Consider the following 12,361-nt stretch of genomic DNA (forward strand, 5'->3'; position numbering starts at 1 on the left):
CGACAAAGGGCACCGCAGAACCCTGTCCTCCCACCACCGGAGAGCCGGGGAAACCGCCTGCCCGAGTTCCCAAGGCACACGCAGGTGCGCGCAGGCGCGCCGGCCTTGGCAGAAGCCGCTTCCGGGTCACGTGGCCTGACTTCCGGCCCGGACCACCCCTCTCGATAGGGACGCTGCCAATCGGATTTCTTGGACTGTGCGGTCACCTGCGCTGCCTCCCGTGCCGTTGGCGAAGGCCGAGCGGCTTCCCGCGCGTCTCCCAGCCCGCCCCTCCGCTCGCCGCAGCCCCGGCTCCTCCCTCATCCAGCCCACGGGGCGGGGTCTGTCGGCTCGCCCTCCCCTCGCCGCCTAAGCCTTCCCTCCGCTAACTGGGTCCCCTCCCCACAGCAACACGGCTTCTCTTCCTCAGCCCGGCGTCAGGGGCTTCCCCTCGGCCGCCGCCACCGCCGCCACCGCCGCCGCCGGCCGAGCCCAGCCGCGCCCGCGTCCCGCGGCCGCCGTAAGTCCCGGGGGGCGAGCGGGGGCGTCGGGGACAGGGAGCCGGGAGGGAGGGCTGGGCGCGCCCTCCGCCGCCCCGCGCGCGCCCCGACGACCCCACCCCGCGCCTGGCCGCCCCGGCCCGCCATGGGTCGCCGCGCCCGGCAAGTCACTTCTCTCCGCGTCCGCGCCCCTCTCCACTCCGCACCGCGCCCCGAGGATGTAGGGGGCCCCGCGGCACCTGTGGTTCGGGAATCACCTCAAGTTTTGCGGGGCATTTTCGGGAGGGGCCCGCGGCCGGGGGCGGTGGCGGCGGACGACCCTTGGCGCCCCCTGCGCGGCGGCGAATGCCATTGTCTTCCCCGCTCCTAGCCGGTCACCTCGCCCGGGCTCGGTCAGTGACGGAGTGCGGCCCCATGGGGCGGTGGGGAGGCGTCGGAGACGGCCGGACCGAGGAACGCTGGCCCTGAGCCCGCTCCGCGGCTGAGCCTATTGTTTTTAATAACCAGTCTCGAGGAATTGAGGTGCCCTGTGATTTGCGGCAAAATCAAAGCATTAGTTTTTAACCGGAGGGAAGGAATACTCGTGCTTCGCAACCGGGTATCGTCCCATGTTAGCACATAATTTATTTTAAAGACTGAATTATTTATTCGTTCTGTAAAGTGGTAGGGAGGGGATACGGACAGCCTAGAGCTCATACTCTTTCAGAAAGCAAACCGCCACCCCTCCAGGTCGTCAGGGTCCTGGAATAGGGGTCTTTTATGCTCAAAAGTTCTGGTAACGGCTTGACATTAAACGTCCAGTTGATGCTTTACTTGCTGTCCCCCTCCGAATGCCGCTATCTTAACAGGACTTGTATGGGAGGCACTTTGACATCAAGAATATCGTTCGTTTATTTTGTGCCAGTGAAGGCTTTAAGTGAGGTGTAATGAGCCAATTTTAACTTTAAATAAAGTTAAATTGCCACATCATAAATTTCTAAATATATTGTTGATGCCCGTTTGGATTAATACAAAAAGCGACAATTTCTTAGCGAAATTTAGAGCCCATTTTATTCTAAATTAGCTGTGTAAATTCCCCCACCCCATATTCAGATTTAAGATGGTGTGGTGCATATTAAGAATCGGGCTGGAATCCCACTTGTAGTAACACTGTTAAAGGAACTTACAGCAGTTACAAGGAAAAAAGAAAAAACCTGTCTGAATTCTACCTTTAAATTACTTTTGTAGAAACAATGCTTACCTGTTTGCAGTTGGGAAGACCAGTTAGTTGGATTACAAGAAGCTTTCCTTTAAAATTAAACATGTCAACTAATCAACAGATTTGAGGTTCCAAATACATGTATACAAAATAGTTTAAGTAAAATACACTCGAATTCAGCATCCACTCCATCTGTAGATGCTTTTTTAAAAAGATTGTTTTAAATGAGTATTTTGCATAATGTCTGTGCATGTGTGTGACTCTAAATTTTGGCTTTTTAAAGGTTTATATTCTCTTTCATATTGTTACATTAACCCACTTCTTTATTGTGTGTATATTTATGTTGGAATTTTTAGAAAGTGAAGATGAGAAGAGATACTTAAAAGTTGGGCTTTTATTAAGAAAAATGTGCATTTATGGGTTTTTTTTGTTGACTATTTTAGATCTTTTGTTTTGCTTAAAATACGAAAGCATAAACTGAAGAGGGCAGTCTGAATACAATTCAGCCGGCAACTGGAACAGCCTCACGATGAAAAATAGTTGTAGATCTGCTGTTTCTTTCAAATGTATCTAAACCAGTTGATGTCAACAATTCTCTTTTGAAGCATACACAGAGTGTGAAATGTAGACAGTAGTTGTCTTAAATTGCAAGAGTTATCTTTCTTTTAACTCAAAAATTTCACTCCAGCTTTTTACCTTTTTTTGTTTGTTTCTGTTTTTTTTTTTTTTTTTTGCCACACACTACTCTCCAAACTTACGTGGAACGGGGTGGGGTGGGGTGGGGTAGGGTGGGGAGATCTGCATCTGGTAGGAAGCTCTTTCTACAAGAATTTTCCTGCTATTTTAACTGGCATAGAAATACTGATAGCTGCTAATCATTTGTCAGTTAAAGGCCCTGCCCCCAAAGCTTCTCTATGAACCGTGTCATCTTAATCTTTACTGAATCAAAGTGTTGCATGTAATCTTGGTTCTATTTATCTTAACAGATGCAGTTTATGTTGCTTTTTAGTCGTCAGGGAAAGCTTCGACTGCAGAAATGGTATGTCCCACTATCAGACAAAGAGAAGAAAAAGATTACAAGAGAACTTGTTCAAACCGTTTTAGCACGGAAGCCTAAAATGTGCAGCTTTCTTGAGTGGCGAGATCTGAAGATTGTTTACAAAAGGTATAATTTTCATTTATCAGAAAGGTGAAATAGGATCAAATGTTCAGTCATTTATAATGTGGTAATGGCAGACTTTTGAGAGATGACATTTATAAATGATTAATAAAGATTTAAGTGTAAAAGGTTTAAGTTAAAGCTTTGTGTCTTTAAAATAACTGCTGTTTTTATTGATTATCCAGTCAAAAAAAATAAAATCAGGAAAGTCGATTTAAAACTAATTATGTAATTAAAGGCATAAGTGATTATTCCTACTTAATCATCTTTTTAGAGAAATTCAGTCAATTTATTTCTTTGCAGGTGAAAATGGGGTCATATTTTAAATGTGAGTAATTCTCTGGATTTAGACAAACCTTTCTTGAAAATCTATACAGTAATGACTGATAATTGACATGCCTTTTTTCTGACTTTTAGAATCTTAATGAACACCTTGGATGCAGAGACCATTTCAGTCGTATAGAGGTTTTGAAACTTCATAAGATCTCTTTGTTAGTAGTATTTATTAATTTGAGGTACACTTGTTGCTGTCTTGGAGGTATAATTAGATCTGATAGATAATTTTGCAAAGAATAGATTTTTAAATTTTTGATGTTGCAAAATGACTCACATACTGACTTTGAACACTAAACTTTAAAAAAATGTACATCTTTATTAATATCTGAAAGTCTTTTAATACCCTAAAATAACATTTCTCAAGATTGGGCTAATCAAGGGTTAAAAGAAATATAATTACTTTGTTTCTTCTCCATTTTCCTTCCGTTACAAATAATTTACTGTATTTAGGAAGAGTGTTTCTGCATGTAAATGTCTTCCGTAGGGGAAGTGCAGAGAACTAACAGTATGGGCTGCAAGGAAGGTTGAAGAGAAGTCTGGGTTTTATCTGTTTCCTTTATTCCACTCTAGGTGTGGATGGGTTTGTGTGGGGGGGGTGGAGATGGCAGAGGAGGTGATGGAGATTAGGACAGAGAATGTTTTAAATACCATAGAACTCCTCTTCCCAAAAGAATAAATTTAGTCATCTTTGGGTGATTTTGGTTTAGTACTTGTTGAGACAACTCATAGCATTTTAGAGCTGGGAGAGGTCGTGGAATAATCTAGTCAGGTGATTGTTTTTATAAAGCTTTTTGCCCCAAGGTTAGAACCTTCAGTGAAACAAGTGGAAGTGGAGGTGCTCTCATGAAAACAGGACCGGGATCTCATACCTGTGCTCACTTGGCTTGTACCCTCTGCATAGGAGATGGTTCATGAGCTTTAGAACCACTGCTGTTGATTAAATTTCAATTTTATAAAAGGAAGAATTTGGGAGAAGTGACTTGTCCAAGGTCATATTCTAGTTAGTGACTGACAGGGGGGCTAGAACTCCCATCTGAAGCATGGAGGCAAAGGTTTTAAATGGGGATGAAAAAAGCAGATATGCATTTCTGAAAGGATCCTTGTAATTGGAGAATGGGAAGGGGGAGGGCTGAGGCTGGCACCTGAGAGATCTCTTAGGAGACTGCATTATAGTGAGGCCCTGAAGGAAGACCTCTGCTGTGGGCCCAGCAGGTGGAGTGAACTGTTACTACAGGTAAGTTTTAGACTCGGTCGCCGCTAGAAGCTGGGAGAGCAGCGATTCCATATTTCTGGTTAAGCTGACGGTAAACGTGAGGTAGCAGACATGGTGACTTTGAGATGCCTGGTTTTCTCGGGGTGGGCTTGGAAGTCAGGGCGGAAATAAGGCATAAAGTGGTAGATCACCAACATTCAAGGGGCAGGCAAAGGGGGAGAGGCTAAGTATAGGGTCAGTAACATCAGGAGGGGGGAGAGAGTTTTGAAAATTAAGTCACCCGTGCCAAATGTTGCAAAAACAATTAAAGTGAAGAAAGAATCTATTAGGTTTTACAGTGAGAGTTCATAAAATGCCATTTGTCAGAACATTTTCAGTGAAATAGTAGAAACTCTCGAAGAAATGGGGCGAAGCGTGAAGAGGTGGAGACTTTTAAACAGCAAATGTAGACTATTTTGGGAGCTTCGTCAGATGCGAAGAGGTGGTAACCACCCCCACAGACATAGGAGTAAGGGACCGAGTTTTAAAAAAGGGTGTGAGAGACTTAAGCTTATTTCTAGATAGGGGAAGGAGTCCCCCGTGTGGAGGAGGAAAATACCGGCAAGGGAATCAGTCCCAGGAATTGAGATTCCTGCAGCTGAAGGCAATGGCCTGTTAAAACGGAAGGAAAGCAAGCGCTCATTGTGTACCCGCACACAGTATTCAGCCCACCCATCTTGGGCCACCACTTTTTCTTTTAAAGGCTTATAAAGGGTAATCTAACCTGACTCTGATACTTGTATCAAGCTCCTATAAATAAAAGGTGCACTTAAAAAAAAAACAGCTTTATTGAGATAAAATTCACATACAGAAGTTAGAATTTTTAATCAGTTTTTCTATGAATCTGCCATTTCATACTGAAAACCTTATATATCGTATTTAAGGACATATTCTTTGTTGATATAAACAGGTGACTTTCCCCCCCTAGTCCAGCTGGAAGAGAAGACCTTTTAAGCAAAAGAATTCTCGCTTAGCTTCTGAGAAATTTTGAACCAGCACTGTCGCTGTTCCTGTCAGCAAGTTATCTTTAGGCCTTACTTCTTCCATTTGTCTCGGCCACATTCTTCTTGCTGAGCATTTCGCATAATAGTTCCTCCTCTGGGGAGGGGGGGACTTTTGCTGAAAAAAGAGGCTGAAAATCTGGGGACTTGAGTTGTGTTTGGTTTGAGCCCTTAGCTAGTTTCGTGACTTTGAACAAGGCATTTTGTCTGTGTCTCCTCATCTCTGAACTAAATGCTCTTGAAGATCCCTTAAAGACCTAACACTGTATGCTTTTTTTGATTCCTATCTTATGCAGCATGTTATGGAAGAGGCACTAGATTAAAGTTTTACAGTGAATTTAAACATATGTCTTCAAATTACTAGTTTGAGAATTTGCCACAGTACTGTATTTTCTTTACTAACAAAAGAATTTTTAATGCCATACCAGTGGGTATTGAGAATAGTTTAGTTACATTCACACCCAGTCAGCTGACACTTAGCTGACTGCGGAGAAGTCATGTGTTTTGAATAGAAGAATAGGCACTTCAGATGTTCTCTGAGTGCCAGTAATTAGAGTAAGCCTTAATCCACTCTGCTAAAAATAACCAAACATACCTTTCTTCTTACTAGTCTATTATTAATTTTACTTCAGATTTAGACTTACAAATATGTACTAAGAGAACAAAATGAGCTCATAATTGAATTTTTAAAAAGCATTTGGTTCTAAAAATAGGGAGTACGCTTCAGGTTCTCTTGGTAATCTTTTACTAAATCAGTATAACAATTTTTCTCTCCCTCTTCAAAGCTCTTAAAATATTGCTTACTCAGTTTTAATTTTTGCCAGGTGCAGGATTCCTTTATTTAATACGGTTCCTGGCTATAGTTTTTAATATGAAACTTGGGCTTTGGAGTCAAATTACTATTCCTGGGGAGGTTACTCAATTTAAGCCTGGGTCCCGTATAAATGCAAGTTAATAACGGTATCTTTCTGGAAGAATTGTTGTGAGGATTAAAATGGTAAAATGTGCAAAAGCCTTAGCAAACATTTGGTGTCTCACTCAAGAGTGAGGCCTTGGTGAATGTTACCTGTTAACTATTGTTTCTTCCATAAGCTTTCTGTGGAGAGGTGCCTTATAATCCTGATAACTAATCACCTACAACAAAGAATTTGTTTAATTGATGGCTCTTTTTCCATTCTGAGTGAAAGCAAACATTTAGGTAGTATTGCAGGATTTTTATATTTATTTACTTATTTATGTATTTTGTATTGCAGGGTTTTTTTGTTTTGTTTTGTTTTAAAGATTTTGAGAGAGAGAGAGAGAAAACAAGCAGGGGGAGCGGGAGAGGGAGAAGCAGGTTCCCCGCTGAGGAGGGGGCCCGATGTGGGACTCTATCCCAGGACCCCAGGATCGTGACCTGAGCCAAAGGCAGATGCTTAACCGACTAAGACACCCAGGTGCCCCTGTATTGCAGGATTTTAAAAATACTGCTTGATGCTTGGACACATCATTCCTGGTGATATTTATTTTTTATTTTTTTTAAGATTTTATTTGAGAGAGAGTGCACACAAGCTGTGAGAAGAGACAGAGGGAGAGGGAGAAGCAGGCTTCCCCCTGAGCAGTGAGCCCGATGCGGATCTTGATCCCAGGACCCTGGGATCATGACCTGAGCGGAAGGCAGACGCTTAACCGACTGAGCCACCCAGGCGCCCCAGTCCTGGTGATATTTGAATTAATGTTTCTAAATGATTCACACAATTAAGGACAATTGACTAAGTGCTATTTATTTGTAAGTCAAGAGGCAGTACTATAGATAAGGAGTGAGGATGGTGTAAGCATTGGATTGCTTAACAGTAGCATTGTAGAAATGTTGACATTAAGAGTAAAGGAATTTTACCCAAAACTATTAATAAATTCCTTCTAATGGGATTATTTAAATAGCACTCTGTTCATGTCAGCTAGTCATGTCTGTTTTTTATCTTCCATTTTTAATGTCAGTTCCTTTAATATTTAGTTTCCTTGATTTGGGGACTTGTAACATGTCATTTGTATCAATTTCCCCAAATTCAAAACTATTTTGTGAGCATGGGTGAGGGAGGATGGAGAGTTGGAATTGCCTTTTTTTTTTAATTTTAATTTTTAAGTTATTTTATTTTAAAGATTATATCTATCAGAGAACGCACACAGGCAGGGGGAGCTGCAGGCAGAGGGAGAAGCAGGCTCCCCACTGAACAAGGAGCCCAATGCGGGCGGGAGTCTGTAGGACTCTATCCCAGGACCCTGGGATCATGACCTGAGCCGAAGGCAGACACTTAACCGACTGAGCCACGCAGGCGCCCCTAATTTTATTTTTTTAGAGAGAGAGTGAGCACGCGTGAGCAGGGCTAGGATGGGGGGTGACAGAGGGAGTGATAGAATCCCAAGCAGACTCCATGCTCAGCGCAGAGCCCGACACAGGGCTCAGTCTCCAGACCCTGAGATCATGACCTGAGCCAGAATCAGAAGTTGGACGCTTAACTGAGCCACCCAGGTGTTCCCCCCCCCCAACTTGCCTTCTTAAACAGATACACAAAACCATAGGTTAGGAAAGAGGAAGCACTTTGTTAAAAGTTGGAGGTGGTGCCCTCTGATGTCCTTCATGCTGATAAGTGAACACATTCGAAAGCCTCCTCTCTAAGACTGCAGGAGACCTACCATTTTAAATAACTTAATGTATAAGTCAGGTAGAATGGACATGGGAAAAAAGTCAAGCTGTGTATGAAGAGGGACTCCCCAAGGTGGAGTGGGAGGGAAAAGGTCTGAAGATCAGATTTCTTATCCCAGAGCAACCACTTGGCAGACCCTGTACTCTTGGGCCTTGTTTTTTTTCCTCCACCCCCCGCCCCCATCAAGAATGATGGTGCTTGCTGTTGGAAAGATCAAATAATTGATCTTTATTTGATCAGTTTGATAATATTAATAGAGCATTCTGTAAATACTAGTTATTCTCATACTGAAGAGCAGGAATTCATTGAATTCCAAAACTGAGATAGTGTGTGTGTATTATTTTCCATTAATGCTTTAAGTAGTAATTGCTCATTGTTTTCTAAAAATCACTTAAATGCTCCTCAGTGAAAATTACAGTCGAAACTGAGACTTGTTTAGAATGTCTTAGGTTTTCTGTCTGTCTGTTTTTCCAAAAGCTTTTAATACACTTAAACCATTTGAAAATGCTCTTTTAATCCTCCTCAAAAGACTTGGTCATTGTTTGCTCTGCCTCAAGGTGGTATGTTAAGTTTGACTTCCTTGGGTCAAGTATAATGTAGTCCCATGTGCTAGAATCCTAATTTGGAAGAGAGTATGAGTTTTCTAATCTTAATATTCAAGAGGGTAAATAACCTAAACTTCCATTTGACAGGTAGAACTTGGAAAATTTGATAACAGGTCTCCGTTTCCCCTGTTCTCTTTCTCTAACTTCTGTAATAACTTAGAACTGTTCTTTTCTTGGAGTTGATTCCACAGTCCTAGAAACCTTCTTAAAAACAGTTCTATGCCCTTAGGAGTCAAGATAGTAGTTACCCTTGGGGGTGGCAGGTTGTGACCTGGATGGGTTAGGAGCAGGGATTCAGGAGTTCCATAATCTGTTTTTTGATCAGGGTGCTGGTACACGGGTGGGTTCACTTTGAAAACTCCTCAAGTTTTCTTGTGTTCTTCTCTGTTGTATATATTACGCTTCAGCAAAACATTTCAGGCATTGCCTTCACATTGACAGTATCTTCAATAAGTCCTTCAGTCGGAGAGTTTATCTTCTTCCCTGTTTACTTGTAGTTTGAATTAATCACACAGTGCATTTTGTTTTAATTAGGTAAACATAAGATTATATTTCATACAATTTAGGACCATTATATTTCATTCATTGTATTTCATAACTGGGTCCAGCTATGTTTTAGAATATTCGTAGAAGGCAGCCTGAAAGAAGACCAAAATGAGTTACTCTTTTTACGTTTCTAGATGGTATGATTGAGTGATTGTTTTTTGGGTTTTTTGGCTTTTTGCTTGCCTGTACTTTTCAGACTTTCTCTACATACATTCATTCCTTTTATAGTGCAGGAGGAAAATAATCTATACTATTGTAAAAGGAGAAATAAACTGTAGAAGTATGGGATCTTTCACAATAGGATATGAAAACATATTTAGATTATAGAGTAAAATTTTTTCCACATTTGCTTTGTTACAGATACGCTAGTCTGTATTTTTGCTGTGCTATCGAGGATCAGGACAATGAGCTAATTACCCTGGAAATAATTCATCGTTATGTGGAATTACTTGACAAGTATTTTGGCAGTGTGAGTATTATTTTTTTTAGGAAATTGAGTGCCATAGTATTTTTTTAAAATCTTTTCTGTAACAAGTTTATTATTTGATTGTCTTGGGGATTCTGTTTGAAAGTAACTGCAGGGGAGGGAAGGGCTAACTGTCTCTTGCCAGCAGGCCCAATCAGTTAACTGCTGGAATGCTTGACCTGACGGCCCTGCTCATTTAATGATGGTTGTGAGAATGAGGTTTAAAATAGTGAAACAGAAAGGAGTTCAACTGCAAAAATTAATATTCTGGAAGTGCTTAGTATAGAATTTAGATTTGGTAAGCAGTTATAATCACATTATTCAGGAAATATGTATTTAAAAAAGATCATTGTTTATGAGTAGAGATGAGTAGAGAATTATTAAGTTGCCCATGGTGGGAGCTTCCAGAATCAGGTCTTACTTAGTTTGTAGGCCTTGTGTTTCAAAGTACTTGAGATTTGAAAATTAAGCTGGCTAAATCAGTGATGCTTAGTTATTAGCAAGATTGCCATTTTTATTTTTTTTTTAAAGATTTTATCTATTTGAGAGAGCGAGAATGAGAGAGAGAGAGCACATGAGAGGGGGGAGGGTCAGAGGGAGAAGCAGACTCCCTGCTGAGCAGGGAGCCCGATGCGCGACTCGATCCCGGGACTCCAGGATCATGACCTGAGCCGAAGGCAGTCGCCCAACCAACTGAGCCACACAGGCGCCCAAGATTGCCATTTTTAGAAAGAATTAAGATCGATTCACTCTGATCAGATTTTATTCACTGCCTGATGGTGGGTAAGTATCTTTTGCTTTCTTCAGTTTTAACATTGTTTTTCTTGCTTTTCAGGTGTGTGAACTTGATATCATCTTTAATTTTGAGAAGGCTTATTTTATTTTGGATGAGTTTCTTTTGGGAGGGGAAGTTCAGGAAACATCCAAGAAAAATGTCCTTAAAGCAATTGAGCAGGCTGATCTACTGCAGGAGGTAAGCTAATTGGAGTTCTCTTTACTAGACATTAGCATGTTTTGCTATTGCTAGGGAAGTCTCAGTTATGTTCCCTCATTCTTCAAGTTTCAGAAATTACTCTGAAGCATGCTTGGCATGTAGTGTCCATGAGCAGTATATTGATTGGAGTATGTGTCAGTCACATCAGCTTAGTTATCTGTGGATGGATTGTTTGCTTTGGAGATGGTCTGTCATATTGATGGCCCATTTTTGGAACCCAAAACACTAGAGTCTGAATGTTTGGAGGACAGACCAAGAAGGGAAAAGATTTGTCCAACAGTAATTTGAGAACTCTCCATTCATTGTTCTGATTACTGCAGGTAACCCCTTTTCGCGTTAGTGTGGATGGATAATCAGCTGATTGTGAGACTATGTCATTTTCACCCCAGATTGGTTCATATTTTCACCTCATGTCCATTAAGTGCAAATGTAGCCAAGCAAATGGCAGTGTTATAATTACACCCTTTGTAGAACTCTCTAGTTTTGTGTTAGCAAAACTAACTAAAAGGTATTTGGCCTTTTCTTTGCTCTTTTTAAAGATTTTATTTATCTATTTACCTGAGAGAGAGCAAGAGCACGAGTGGGGGGAGGGACAGAGGGAGAGGGAGAGCAAGAATCTCTCAAGCCGACTCCGCACTGAGTGGGGAACCCAACTCAGGGCTCAGTCTCATGACCCTGAGATCGTGACCCGAGCCAAAACCAAGAGTTGGATGCTTAACCCACTGTGCCACCCAGGTGCCCCTCTTTGCTCTTTTTAAATAACAAACCATGTTCTGTCAAATGACTATATTCTTATTTTGCCTTGGTATCACAAGAACCATTGATAAACCCCCTTCCATTTCCAATTTCCACAGTTGTCTTCGGTTAATTGAATATTTGTTATTCCTAGACCTCCAATTTCTGAAGTTTAAAATTTCATAGATAAGGCCACCTTTTTCAAAATACTTAAGGATACCTTAAATCAGATACCAAGTTGCTTTAGTGATAATTGTGATTTTATTTTATTTTTTTAATTGATAATTGTGATTTTAATCAATTAGAAAGTCTATAGCACAAGGAGGAGCTAGTCCATATAAAATATGTAGTGTGTTTTCATTAAATTAATTCTCTTTTGTTATTAAAGGAGGCATTAAATTAATTTTTTAGCATTTCGATTGTAACAGAAATGTGAACTAAGAAGAGTAAATCTCTCTCTCTCTCAACTGTGGGCCTCTATGGGAGGGAGGGCATCGGTAAGGGCTCTGCGTTAGTTACTGACTGGGTCAGTTGGGAGGATTGCTCCAGATTGGGACGACACCCTCCAGAACACACACGTATTAAATAGGAGACAGTACCTTGTACACATAGTGATCTTGAGTTAACCGAACAGTGGTTAAGATGCCTGCAAAAGTGGGATTTTTTTTTTTTTTAATATTTTACCCATTTATTTGAGAGGGAGAGAGCACAAGAGTGGGGAGGGCAGAGGGAGAAGCAGACTCCCCACTGAGCGGGGAGCCCGCTACGGGACTCCATCCCAGGACTCCAGGATCATGACCCGAGCCGAAGGCAGACGCCCAAGCACCTGAGCTGCCCAGGCGCCCCAAAAGTGGGATCTTTTGTTGGCAGCCCTGATGCTAGCAACTGTCCATCGTGAAATGAGCA

General features: G+C 41.8%; 1 protein-coding gene across 7 annotated transcripts in view; it reads left to right on the plus strand.

The window, feature by feature from the left end:
- The first annotated feature begins 210 nt into the window (after nt 1-210).
- AP1S2 (adaptor related protein complex 1 subunit sigma 2) overlaps nt 211-12,361 on the plus strand; it is a 28,737-nt gene continuing 16,586 nt past the window's right edge. For 2 of the 7 annotated variants that reach the window (XM_027608721.2, XM_027608723.2), the window contains exons 1-4: nt 211-499; nt 2,664-2,842; nt 9,621-9,729; nt 10,562-10,699. In XM_027608721.2, the coding sequence (XP_027464522.1) occupies nt 2,664-2,842; nt 9,621-9,729; nt 10,562-10,699 (426 nt within the window). In that variant the 5' untranslated portion in view covers nt 211-499. The remainder of the gene's footprint in view (nt 500-2,663; nt 2,843-9,620; nt 9,730-10,561; nt 10,700-12,361) is intronic. The other 5 variants (XM_027608725.2, XR_003522650.2, XR_003522649.2 and 2 more) reach the window with 5 other exon arrangements.

The sequence above is a fragment of the Zalophus californianus genome, chromosome X (genome assembly GCF_009762305.2).
Source record: "Zalophus californianus isolate mZalCal1 chromosome X, mZalCal1.pri.v2, whole genome shotgun sequence".
Taxonomy (NCBI): Eukaryota; Metazoa; Chordata; class Mammalia; order Carnivora; family Otariidae; genus Zalophus; species Zalophus californianus.